We start from the raw sequence: 13717 nt of genomic DNA, 5'->3' as shown, positions 1-13717 counted from the left end.
TCTTACGTAAGTATAAGTCTAAAATGCGATTTGAATACGAGATAAGTCAATTACTTAACTTAGCCATTTACTTAGTAAATTTCTTACTTATGCTAAGTATTGAATTAAATACTGGCCCAGGACAAGCCACAGTCAAGTCTTTAGTCTTTATAATGATTTTTGGACCTGATCAGAAATGCAGTGAACAAGTGGACATTGAAAGAGTAGCGATAAGTTCATCAGTGCCCATGCAACATACATGCACCTGTACCTGTATCAGCAAAATGTTTCTTATGAGTGTAGTATGAAGAAGAGTGCACAAAGATATACTGGCCAAGAGGTTACGCCTGAATGATAGTGAAAACAAAGTGATTGCCTCTAGCTACGAGGAAGTGATGCGACATTTGCTCCTGCGACAATTGCCCCTTGCTTTATTTCAACAAAGAGTTATAGGAGTAGGACTAGGGTTAGGAGATTAGGTGTTAGCCACTTTTAGGTTCGGTTTAGTGTTAAGTTTAGGTGTAGTGCTGCAGCCATGGTAAAGTTAGGAATTTGGTTAATGTAGGAAATTGGCCGCAGAGCGATTGTCACAGGGTGGAGTGTACCATATACACAAATTTAGACAGGGAAAAGTAGATTTTTCTGAAACCTCTGTCCTCAAAGTAATATTAAATTTACTCTTCCACCCCCCCCCAACTCCAAATCTAGAATACATTGTTTTTTTTGTGTGTTTTTTTGTGATTTGAAAGGTGTACGCTTACCATTCCTGCTTATTTGTTCTGAATTCCCTGTTACACGTAGTCCCATCTGTCTGTAGTACACTGTATATTCATCAAATGTTCGCAATAATATCTACTTTTATGTTGTAAGTCTTTTTTCTTGATCCCAGTTTAGTAGACATACAGTCAAACCCGTCTCAGTGGCCACCTCTCTATAAAGGTCACCTGTCTATTGTGGGCAACTAAAAGGTCTCCCTCTTAAAAGAAATGTGTTCTGTAGAAACCTGTCTGAAGAGGCCAACTGCTTACCCTTCGATGGCCATGATAGACAGGTTTGACTCTACATGGTTTTTGTTTTGACATTTAAGTTTGAACTTTGCTGAAATGATGGTAGGTCTGGGAGCCTTAAAATTTCCTGTGAATTTAACATGGTATCTTTTTGTTTTGTTTTTCATTTCTTGGTATTTGACTAAAGCTTGTTAATTCAAAAGATTTCTCATCTTCCAGTTTTCGATATTGCAGCAAATTTAGTTACTAATATCCCATCTCAGCAATCTAAAGATAGATTTCAGGAGATAATTTTTAATTTTTAACAGTGATATAAATAGAGAAATATCATTAACATAATCATCACTAATAGTTCTCAAATGGTGTGATCCTGTTTTCCATTTACATATTAAAGAAGTATTCAAGTTCATTGATGATAGCAAACACTTATAGTGTACCATCCACCAAAACATATTTTGCTGTTGATGTAAGGGGGTTCCATGTGGCGATACTTCGTTGAAAATATAAGCTTCAAATATTTCTTCTACAAAGAGATATTGCACTTTGAATACATTCCAAGTGATTGGTATAACTTCTTGTCGAGTAGGCTAGTAAACACATGCATATAAACTTGCATAGAATTTCTTTTTCATACTCCTAAAGCATTTTTCCAAAGAATGCCAGGTTAAGTTTTTAGGAGATTGATTTTATATATTCTAGCTATACACAAATAATTGAATGAATAATGTGGAATTGAAATATCAAATTATGTAATTTCATATTCTTCTCTTGAACTTCTGCACTTGTCAAAGTGTCAAGGATCTCCATATTTCCCCAATTCCTCTATTTGCAAGGTACTCTTTCCTTGCGCATTAAAGTGATTGAATCATGTTGTCATAATTTTATAAGACGTACATATAACCTAAAACATGTTGCTGTTTTTATGTAAAACACCACGCAAAGTGTTATATTATATTATTTACTGGTAGGTTATGTGTATTTCATGTATTAGCAGCATGAAACTGTATATAGTGAGTATTAACTCCTGATTGAATAGAGAGCTGCAAATAGCAAATGCATGTTTAAATGGTAATTAAAATTATAAATTGTACCACTTACATTATTGTCATCTGTAATATTTGTTCATATTCATAACTTGAGAAGAAGAGTATTCATCAATATTTGATTCTTGTATCGTAAATCCAAGGAAAGGGACTTATGAGAAATGTCATTTGGTCCATTCTGTCCATTTCCTTATTCAGAACAAAATACACTAATTAAAATTAATCAAAAACATTATTACAATAAGAGAGAATGGTTTCAAGACATATTTCCCAAAGAAGAAAGATTTATTGTAAAAAATAATACCAATATATTTTTGTCCTCATATTAATTTACAAACACATATACATGGATTTTGAAGTAGCACAATAATAAAATCCTGGAAAACAGAATTGGCTTGTGAGGAACATGTACAATATACTTGGAAGATATGCGAGTGTACATCGAGGCATTCAGATGTACTTCTGATGTGCTAAAAACTTAATTTCAGACAACTTGATTTTGAGCATGGTCTGACCCCCGACCCCCCCCCCCCTCCCCACACACTGTGAATGCACTAATCATTGTCTGTTGTTATAACCTACCCATACAGTTTTACATCATCTTCTTTTTCAAAAGGAATGCAACGACGGTTTGCAGGGATTATTCTGTGTACACGTTGTACAATGATATGAATTAACACCCTTCTGGTTCTGTAAAGACAATATTACTTTTTTTTCAAGAACTTATGATTTTGATACTTTACAATGAGAAATGGAGCAAATTAAATTATTGATCGTAACTTTTACAAAAAATTCCAATAAAAATATTTGTTATCATCAATATCATCACCATCACCGTCCGTCATTATCATCGTCATCGTTATCACTCCATCATAATCCTAAACAACTTCATTATCAACATTACCAATATCATGACCATTATCATGACCATTTCTTAATAATAGCATCAGTGTCATTACATGCAACATTATAACATTATATCACCATGTTGTTGTGTTTTGGCTTATTGGCGATTAGTCAGTAATTTGACTATTGTCGCCAACAATATGGTAAAGCTGAAGAAACAAATAAAAATGGAAAAGGCCAAGATGACAAATACCCCTTGTCCCTGCACTTTCAAAACAGTGATGAAAGAATGAAATGTTTCATCAATATCCATGACTTACAATAGAATTCCAAAATAAATAAATTACATCACAACAATCTTCTGTCACACAGTTGCAGATATAAATTCATATGTTTATGTCATCTCTTTCAAGGCTTTAGAGATATTCACCAAAGTTTGGATTTCAACTTCTTCCCCTTCTATGAAATCCACCCAGCCTTCCACCTCCACCTGTTCTTCTCTCACCTCCCCCTCAATCTCATCTACCCCCCTCTCCCCGCCATCCTCCTCCTCATCCTCCTCACTACCATCACCACCATCATTCTCATCTTCCCCGGAGTCTGATGCATCAGATGATAGTAAATTCAACAAACTGGAATCATCATCATCATCGTCATCATCTTCTCCATCATCATCGTCATCATTGACCATGGTATTCTCATTATCGCTCTCGACATCGTCACTGTCCGAGTCATCTGAGTGGTGAGAGTCCGTTGGAGGAAGCTGTGCCTTGGCAACCTTGCCCTTGTGAGATGATTTGGGTGCTACGCCATCCCTGCTCTTAACTTCAGCCTGGAACAAAAAGAAAGAAGGAGTTTCTTATGTTTTATTTTCTTTCTCAAGGTGCTAAATGTAATTAAGTCAATCTAATATTATTGTAATTGTAATTAAAGTATATTTGGAAGTCACCAGATGTTGATGTAAACTACAGTATGCTCTTCACCGAAATTCATCCCAAATGTAATTGCAACTACGCTGTATCTGATTATTATTCAATTCAATTATTGACAATATTTTCAAGAAGAATCCTCCTTTACACAACAAAACAAAAGGTTAATGAATAGTGCTTGTTTTCTTTGTAACATAAACATTCTGCTTCTAATTTAGTTAACAAAAGCAAAAAGAATTGTTTGTCACAAAGAGCACGATTTGACTTTCTTCATACATGAAGGATTTGGAATGTGGGAGAGACGGCAATTGTAAGCTCTCTTCTCATCCCACGGACTCCTAAAGAGGAAAAAAATAGTCAAACCTGCCTATAGTGACCACCCAAGGGAAACACAAAAAGTGGTCTTTGTAGACAGGTGGTCTTTGTAGACGGATTCCTTTAGTACATGTTTCAATGAGAAACCATTTTCAAGGGAAACAAAAAATGTGGTCTTTGTAGACAGGTGGCCACTAAAGCAGGTTTGACTGTACTACAATGGTATCTTATTTTGGCCCTATCCTTACCAGATTCTTGACAGCCCATGCTAAGAGCTTCTCACACTCTTCAGCCTTCATGCCATCCACCTTGCGAATCAGAGGCTGGGAGTTCCTATGACACACTCCTAGATGTCTAAGGATCTTCAGCATCTAAAAACACAGAGAAAACATTTTCACACTTGTAAAATTGAAGTGAGATGTCATATATTTCATTTTATATCAACTCTGTCTTAGTATGAGGTACATGTATGTATTGTTAATCATCATAACAAAATCAAAAATGAAACACTGTTCCCACAATGCTTTCAGACATTTTGTATTCATGAGCATCAATGTCTACTCCTTTAGGTTTCAATTTGCTATAAAAATATAAAGAATTTCAATAAAATAATGTAAAGAACAAGTTTTCATAATAATCCCTCTGATTTTCAAACTTTTTTACAATATGATACAGAATTTTGGTGAAAATTGCTTGCAATTTTACCCTTTTCAATATAATATAACCGTGTACAAAAAAGAATTCTTGTTTCTAAATTCACTACATTTTATAATCGATGTTGATGTTATTACAAAACAAACATGATACTTTTTCAACAAACCTTTTCATGACTGCCGTATCTGTGGAACAGGAGTGAGAGGATGTTCATCACGAAGCCAAACTTTCTCTCTCGTCTCGCATAGAGTGGTAGAGTCATCATCAGTCCTAGCCTTGGTCGTATGAGCCTCTTTCTGGAAGAAGGACTAATGATAGCACAACAAGACAATTGCCAAGTTATTTTCTTTGAGTATTTTTTTTCTTTCAGTTGAACAGCATACATAAGACATAGATAGCTGGATATGGATTAAATGAAATGCCAACATATATCTTATCAGAAATTCAACAGACCACCACTATTTATAGAGTAGTCTACTCATTGTAGGCACTCTAGTTTTGGTAATCAACTTTAGATTGCAGGTATGGAAAATCACTATATGAAAATGTTTCAACATTATGTTCTGAAGTATATTACCTTACCCACTTGAATTGTATCTTGTCTTGAAGATTCACTATATTTAGACCTTTATTCACCTGATGTGTGCATCACATTCGAACATCAATACTTCCATAACCATTTGTTGATAAATGTTCAAGTTTAAGCCAACTTTTGAATTTACTATATATCGGATTATCCAAAGTTTTAGAGACCCTAAGAAATCAAAGATCAGATCAAATATGAGATTCCTAAACACTTTGAAATATGAGCAAGTTTTTGTCATCCAATTGAACAATATCGGAGAATTGGCCTCACCAAGTGCAAAGTCCCATTTGTTTTAAGAGTGGAATCGGCTGGATCATTCATAACAAAAACTTATGAAAGGGAAAGAGGGGTAATTTTTCATCCGGATTCTGCCTCACACATATTCCATTTGAGATGAGTTAATCTCTTTGCAGCAAATGAAAACATGGTAAATAAAATGGGAGACTGTCACCCAAATGGGCTACCAAAAATCTGGACAACAGTCTCCCGAATAGGAAAGACTTGGAGGAGTCTCCAATATCGCCCGTGCATCTCTACTGATGTCTCAAATGATCTCTCAATACCTTGTCCTAGAATCGGCCATGACTGTCCCTTTTCTTGTATCCATGGCAGCATGGCAGGCGGAGTAGAATGTAGGCATTTCAAGCTCCATCTTCTTCAACTTTTTCTTCCATGAAAAGTTTTTGATTGCAGTTTCTTGTGAGAGTTTCTCAGCCGTCTTGCAAAAGTAGAACGCCTCCTTGCGGATCTCTTTCTCCATCACTCCGATGAATGCTTTCTTTGCCCTTTCCGATTCTGCAATAATGATGCTAAAGGCTTTATGATATCTATACTGCATGAGGTAGGCTATGGACTTCTTCATGTAGTTCTTATGTCCACCATTTTTGCACAGAACAGCCACTGTCGGCTCCAATTTCATACGTTTTCGTCTTCGTTCGGAGCGAGAGTTTGAATCTTGTGGGTTATTCATGGTATTCTGGACTTCTTCCAACTTCCTTTTGCTAGTTCTGCTCTCATTTTTACGTGTTTTGCCTCTCACCCTTGATTTGGGCATATGCTTTCCTTGAGGACCACTCCTCAATCTCATCTCCCATTCTATTTCTGTCTTCAAAAGTTGCTCTCTTTGCCTGAGTGTAGTCCTGAGGAGACGAAAGCAGGAATCACAAACATGACCCTCGTCCGGAAATTTGTCAATCATATCTGGCAGAGCCTGAGATAAAGCAGCGGCGACATCTACCCCAAAACTTGGTCCTAGTTGTGACTTCAGTGAAAAACGCTTGTATCCCTTATTTTTAGTTTGAAATTTCTTGCCACAAGCGACACATTTTCCAGGTTTCCCCATGTTCGTCTTATACACTGGAACAACGACTGCACAGTTGTAACCAGCGGCAGTGTGACCAATTATACGCCGAACCGATAGGGCTAGTTATTCTGTGAGTTCCGTACCGTGCTGCTATTTACGTATCAGCCTGACCAAAATCCCTCTACGTTCAAACATCGACATTGTTTAGCTTTTTCTTCTTCTTCTTAGCTTCGGGAGTAATCCTTAACGTTCCGTATGGCGTAAGGAACCAAGCGAGGAGGAATGAAGGGGTGCGCACTGTGCTTGTTTAGTTCTTATTGCTTGAGTCTTGGTTGCGGAAAAAGTTGGTTGCTTGGAGTTTGAAGGTGTCAATGTTCGTGGTCCTTTGGATGTCTTTGGATGTCGGAGGGTAGTGAGCTTTTTGTATCACTATAGTGTCACTGATCTCCGTAGAGATCAGTGTCCCCCATATTTGTGTTGGAGCTGCAGGAATGCACAAGTCTTGTTGGTTATGGATGTGAGTAGACCTATTATTTGTGTAGAAAATATACGATAAGAGACAGAGCAAATGCAAATATGTTTTTACTTTTTAATTGGGACGTGATTTTGGAAGTAGAAGAGCTAGAGACTAGATCTAACTTTTAGAGTTAGAATTAGAAATAGAATTTAACTTTAAGCCCGAGTAGTGAGTGAATAGAATTGATGGAGGAAGCGAAGAAGAAGAAGATCAGATGATGGGTGTTTTTTTTTAATTGATTACCAAATTTTTTACTCACACATAGCTGTTTATGTAGGGCCTATTTTATTATTTATTTATCTAATTAGACACCTACTTGGTACTTGGTTGTTGTTCCTCCAAAAGATTCCTGGTGGAATTTAAACTGGAGGTCGTGGTGGCAGAGAGTGGACTTATTTCGGAAGGAGTGCTACTTTAAACTTTGCTGAGTCAGTCAGGGATACTAAGGTCGCCTAATTTTAATTTTTGATTGAGTTTAAGTTTAACTTGTCCCATAGGCATAATCTTGTATGAAATGTTCTGAACAATAACCTCCTTTCCTGATCAATTAAATAAATTGCATTTATAGGTTTATTGTACAGTGGCGTCCAAATTATTGATAAGACATTTCTGATTTGAATATGACTAGCTTTTTAATAAAGAAATTAAACGAGCCGAGTTAACTGAAAGGCATAAAACTGGAAGAAAAATATCTAATCCATATTAAAACTTTTGCCAATATAGACTCTATATCTTTATTTCATTTTTCCAGGATGTAGCAGTTGACCCGTCTTTCACTTCGTATGATCAAAACCTACTCTTTTGTGGTTTCCTCATTTTGGTCATTCCGGTGGCAGCATTTTTCTACTTTCTCAACTGGATGGGTATCAAGCTCTTCAAACACAACTAGCTTCAAGTAATATTCTGGTGGCTTAAGTTTCATCATCATCGCTACTCGCTAGGATATATATATCATATGACCCTCGTCCAGAAATTTGTCAATCGTTTCTGGCACAGCCTGAGATAAAGCAGCGGCGACATCTACATCACAATTTTGTCCTAGTTGAATCCCTCTACGTTGAAACATCGACATTGATTAGCTTTCTGTTTCAGTGTGTCCCATCTATCGAAAATTTGGTTGGATCTGCAGGAATTCACATTTGTTCTACATGAAAACACTTAGAACACCGCCCTTTGCTGGTTATGGATGTGAGTAAAAATTGTGTAGAATATATATGATAAGGGACAGAGCAAGTGCACATATTTTTTTTTACTTTAATTGGGATGTTATTTTGGAAGTAGAAAAGCTTGAGACTTCGAATTTAGAGTTAAAACTTAGTTAGATGTGTCACACATAGGAGCATCACTATCCTGGCTGTGTGGTAAAAGATGTGCTTTTGATTCTCAACATTTCAAACACCACTGTACAAAACTCAACTGATTTCACTCAAAATCGGTACTTTAGTGACAATTGATGACACCTAAATAGCAGTAAAATACATTTTTTTTAACTTACTGATGTTAAAAAGAATAATTTAAAAATTCAAATTGTAAGTCAAGTGTCAAACTTTGCTTACAGCTGCATCGACATGATTGTGTGCAGTCTATGCAATATTGTGTGGTGTGTATATATGTGTATAGGTCTAATAATACCTGCCTCACAGCAAGCATGCAGTGCTAGAGGTCAATGCGCATTAGCATTGACTATCTACATGCTTTGCTGGAGTGAGATGTGTGTTGTCTTTTCATTGATTACCGGTACCAAACTTTTACTAGTAAACTTGAAGGGAAGTGAGAAAGATATCATGGTATTATGTCACCTCAGTAAAGTGATGAATATAATGCATTAAAACGTTATAAATGCTATTAAGAGTAATTGTGTTGGAAGATATTGCATATTGTTTCTATTCTATCATGTTTATTTAGTGCCTATGTTATTATTTTTTTATTTTTTTATTTTAATTTTAATTTTTGATTGAGTTAAAGATAAACTCCAGTACTGGTAAAAAAAAAAAAATAATTCTCACAGAATCAAACGAAACTTACACTGAATGTTCAAGATTACAAATAAATGACATGTGCCAAACAATTTTGGAAGAAAATGTATACTGGCTGAGTAATGAGCATAGAAAGACAAGGAAATCAAGGTAGTACCAGCCCCGACACCATGTGTGTTGTCCCATATATAGCTTTCTATGTGAGTGCTTGTTACTTTACCAAGATTCGGTCAAATTTATTATGATTTTGATGACTCCAGAACCTTGCAGTGCACACCAATACTTACATGCTACATGATCAACTGTTTCTGATCCTTTCCACACCTTTTCTTTCACAATGCAATGGCATTACCAGTACTAAAGTTTATCTTTAAACTTGTCCCATAATCTTGTATTTTGTATGAAATGTTCTGAACAATAACCTCCTTTCCTGATCAATTAAATTAATAGCATTTATAGCAGTGGCGTCCAAATTATTGATAAGACATTTCTAATTTGAATATGACTAGCTTTTCAATAAAGAAATTAAACAAGCCGAGTTAAAGGTAAAGACCAGTCATGCGATTGCATTGTGAAAGAAACGTTGTGGAATCAATCAGAAAAGGTTGATCATCTAGCATATAAGTATTGGTGTGTACTGCAAGGTTCTGGAATCATCAAAATGATAAGAAATTTGGCCCAGTCTTTGTAAAGTTACAAGCACTGTACACAGAAAGATGTATATGGGACTAGTACGCACACATGCGCGACATGTGCATATTATCTATTTGGTCCCAATGAATAAACTAATTTACCAAATATATCAATTAGTAGGCAGTTTCATGTATTAGTCACGATCAATTGGGCAAAAAGAATTTCCGTTTCGGTTTAATAAAATTTGGAGTGGACTATTAGGCTATTATTATTATTATTTCATTTTTTTGAAATTGGGGCGTTTCCAATACTGGTCTTTTACCTCTAACTGAAAGGCATAAAACTGGAAGAAAAAATATCTAATCCGTATTAAAACTTTTGCCAATATATGTCTTTATTTCATTTTTCCAGGATGTAGTAGTTGACCCGTCTTTCAATGCGTATGATCAAAACCTACTCTTTTTTGGTTTCCTCATTTCATTGGTCATGCCGGTGGCAGCATTTTTCTACTTTCTCAACTGGATGGGTATCAAGTTCTTTAAACACAACTAGCTTCAAGTAATATTCTGGTGGCTTAAGTTTCATCATTACTACTAGGAGTGCTGATGCATCATCATCATTGTAGGTCATCGCTAGGATATATGTCATGACCCTTGTCCGGAAATTTGTCAATCGTTTCTGGCACATCCTTTTGCAGCGGCGACATCTACATCAAAATTTTGTCCTAGTTGAATCCCTCTACGTTCAAACATCGATATCTTTAGCTTTCTGTTACAGTGTGTCCCATCTATTGGAAATTTTGTTGGATCTGCAGGAATTCACATTTGTTCTACATGAAAACACTTAGAACACCGCCCTTTGCTGGTTATGGATGTGAGTAAAAATTGTGTAGAATATGATAAGGGACAGAGCAACTTTAATTGGGATGTGATTTTAGAAGTAGAAGAGCAGACTCAATTTAGATGTGTGTGGTCTTTTGACTACTAAACTTTTAGTTTTACTTCATTCTTTAGCTCAATCAATCAATGTAGTAAACTTGTAGAGAAATGAGAAAGAAATCATGGTATTTTTTTTTGTCACCTCTGTAAAGTGATAAATATACTGCATTGAATCGTTATAAATGCTGTTAAGAGTAATTGTGTTGGAAGATATTGCACAAATCAATTGTTTCTATTTTAATTTTTTAACATGTTTATGTAGGGCCTATTTATTTAGACACCTACATGTAATTTTAATTTTTGATCGAGTTTAACTTGTCCCATAAACTTGTATGAAATGTGCTGAACAATTTCCTCCTGTCCTGAATAAATAAAATAATGGCATTTATAGGTTTATTGTACAGTGGCACCCTAATTCTTGATATAATTTATGACATTTCTAATTTGAATATGACTAGTTGAACCAACTTCCTCACCAGCTTCGAGCTTCAACGGCTTTGGAAGAGCCCTGAAAACTTATTTGTTTTTGAGGGTTTCCTAGAGCTGCTTTGCATGTTTGTCCTTTTGCTGGTTAGGAGGTTGGTTGGACATAATGGCATGGGTGTCTGTTTGTTGAATTAGTCATATATGTAATGTCAAATACTTTTACTTCGGTGTAATTATAGGTGAATTGGTTTACTTCCTTATGAATGTTTTTTGTTATTTGCTTATCTACTTTGTTATTTTTTATGTTGTTTATATATTCAAGTTTGTCATGATTGTAAAGCGAATAGAGAAATTTTCAATTTATTATGTGCTTAATAAATATACTTTATACTTACTATTATTATTTCTTTATTTCATTTTTCCAGGATGTAGTAGTTGACCCGTCTTTCTCTCTTGAGGATTCAGACCTACTCTACTATGGTATCCTTGTTTCATTGGCCATGCCGGTGGCAGCATTTTTCTACTTCCTCAACTGGATGGGTCTGAAGTTCTTCCAACACAACTAGCTTCAAGTACCGTAATATTCTGGTGGTTCAAGTTTCATAAACACTGCTAGAAGTGCTGATGCATCATTGCATCATCATCACTATAGGTCATCGCTAGGATATGTACATGGCTATCTGTAACCATGGTTACACCCTCTGGCCACCCTCTCAATACAATCTACCGGATTGCAGGAGACAGATGCCAATGGAAAGGTTTCATTACCTACATGTAAAGGACCACAACAACGACGTCACATAACCATTGCTAAGAGTGCTATATTTCTAAAGAATTTGGATCAAATCAGATTTTTATAAGAGTGTAAAACGAAACACAGAACCTAAGAAAACAATTTGTGGTGCCCTAAAAATGCAATACATATTCAAGATCTGTTCAACCTGGTTATTTCCACTACTATTAGATTGGCAGACGTTGTTGTCAAAAGCACATTTGACTTCAGAAACTGGCAAGATATTTGCTTGGTCAAACTTCCAAAAATCTCACAGAAAATGATGGCGCATAAAAATGGCTTTGATAGAGAATGTAGAACCTCTTTATTAGTTATCACCCAGGAAAGAGTAATTCAAACAATCAGCAATAGCTTGTTACTGGAACTAATATTTTAGTAGTATTTTTTATTTGAAGATGCTGTAACTGCCTAGTAGCCCTACCTGTATGCCAATTTGTTTTTCTTCTTCCGTGAAGAGCAGTACTATGATTGTCTGTAGTTGGGAAAAGTTGTCTTTCATGTCTCTCTTTCATTTAGTTTAAGTAGCTAATTGTCACTTAGGGGCAAAACTATGGAGCAACTGCCAATTTTTGTTATTTACTGGTAGTAAAAGAAATCAATAGTAAACCGGTAAACGATGACCACCTTCGATCATGTGTGGTCAAATATTGTGATGGTTTACAAGAAAGTTTCTGTTTTTTTACGGTTTGTAAAGCATATATGTGTGTGCTTAAGATGTGAATACTTTCAAAGAGTTCAGTTTGAAAAAAGAAAAGGAGTATTCCTTTATAATATTTTTGGAAAATTGAAAGAGCTGAACAACTTTACTCCACTTACTCTATTTTTCTATAGAACTTTATGAAATGTTTTGCTATTTAATGTTTTTTACTCAATTTCATGTATTGTACATGTATATACCGGTATATAACCAAATAAAATGTCAAACATTTTAGCACTGTGATATAAACTTGCCTTTGAAATGAAATGTAAAACTGTTATTTCCTTTGGGGATAGAACTAGAATAGTAGAAAACCTGTGTAAAAATGTATGGGACATTTAAGACATTATGAAGAAAAAGGAAAACATTGGCCAGTATTCATAAAGCAAAAGCCATTGTTTTAGGTTTAAGTGGGTTGATGTGTAACTACAAGTAGTCCACTGTGTGATAGATCGACGAGCGTCAACCTCTTTATCAAACCATAAATCTGTAATTAGACGAAAAAACAGATACATGTATCTAAATCAATTTATCCTTTTCAAGTCATTACTAGATTTTGTTTTCTTCCCACTAATTTGTTACAAGATTACCATAATTTCATTTAAAATTGAGAGCTTGACAATTGCCACTCCTGATATATATGATATATCAGTGGAGTAAATTCTTTGTAAATATGAGCCTATGATACAACTCATCGAATGGTTGTCTGCTTTACTGGTACATTGTACAAAAATAAACAATTTAGAGCTCCTCCCCCTCTCTCTTTTGTCTCCCCTCTCATTACAATGTACCAAAATCATGATTTTAGTCTGTTCTGCCATTTGCCCATCCAATATTAAAAGCCTCTCTGCACTAGTTTGGCCAAGAGGGATAAGACCTCCCTGCAGGGTCACTGACAGGTGGTTATCTCATCAAATCAGCTCTCAATTAAAAAAAATAAAAAGGGGAGCATGGGGGACCAATGGTCACTGATTAGGTATTGTTTGCTATATATACAATGTAGAGGGTGCAAGTAGCTATATGTAGTGCAGTGGGGCTTTAAACGATGTTGCTTACTTCCAGTTTATGTAATCAC

At 35.5% G+C, this 13717-nt stretch overlaps 1 protein-coding gene and 1 long non-coding RNA gene across 2 annotated transcripts; one reads left to right on the top strand and one right to left on the bottom strand.

Annotated features, from left to right (window-relative positions):
* Window positions 1–3269: 3269 nt before the first annotated feature.
* LOC100891981 lies at window positions 3270–6815 on the bottom strand. Its single transcript, XM_003727078.3, has 4 exons — window positions 5923–6815; window positions 4940–5081; window positions 4368–4490; window positions 3270–3707 (listed from the first exon to the last, which is right to left on the bottom strand). The coding sequence occupies exons 1-4, from the start codon at window positions 6699–6701 to the stop codon at window positions 3270–3272; spliced, it is 1482 nt and encodes a 493-aa protein (XP_003727126.2). The 5' UTR covers window positions 6702–6815.
* Window positions 6816–6927: 112 nt separating this feature from the next.
* On the top strand, window positions 6928–10527 carry LOC105445998. The gene is made up of 3 exons (XR_973585.2): window positions 6928–7179; window positions 7931–8367; window positions 10200–10527. It is a non-coding gene; the product is annotated as an uncharacterized LOC105445998 (long non-coding RNA).
* The last annotated feature ends 3190 nt before the right edge of the window (window positions 10528–13717 follow it).

Source organism: Strongylocentrotus purpuratus, unplaced genomic scaffold, assembly GCF_000002235.5.
Source record: "Strongylocentrotus purpuratus isolate Spur 01 unplaced genomic scaffold, Spur_5.0 spur5_scaffold_14, whole genome shotgun sequence".
Taxonomy (NCBI): domain Eukaryota; kingdom Metazoa; phylum Echinodermata; class Echinoidea; order Camarodonta; family Strongylocentrotidae; genus Strongylocentrotus; species Strongylocentrotus purpuratus.
The sequence above is the reverse complement of the archived record's forward strand: the minus strand, read 5'-3'. Positions and strand labels throughout refer to the sequence as shown.

Coding starts and splice junctions, on each gene's coding strand:
- LOC100891981 (XM_003727078.3), bottom strand. CDS start 6,701: ATGGGGAAACCTGGAAAATGTGTCGCTTGTGGCAAGAAATTTCAAACT. Junction 5,082..5,922: donor ATGGCCGATTCTAGGACAAG/GTATTGAGAGAT, acceptor TGCTATCATTAG/TCCTTCTTCCAGAAAGAGGC. Junction 3,708..4,367: donor CATGGGCTGTCAAGAATCTG/GTAAGGATAGGG, acceptor TTTTTGTTCCAG/GCTGAAGTTAAGAGCAGGGA.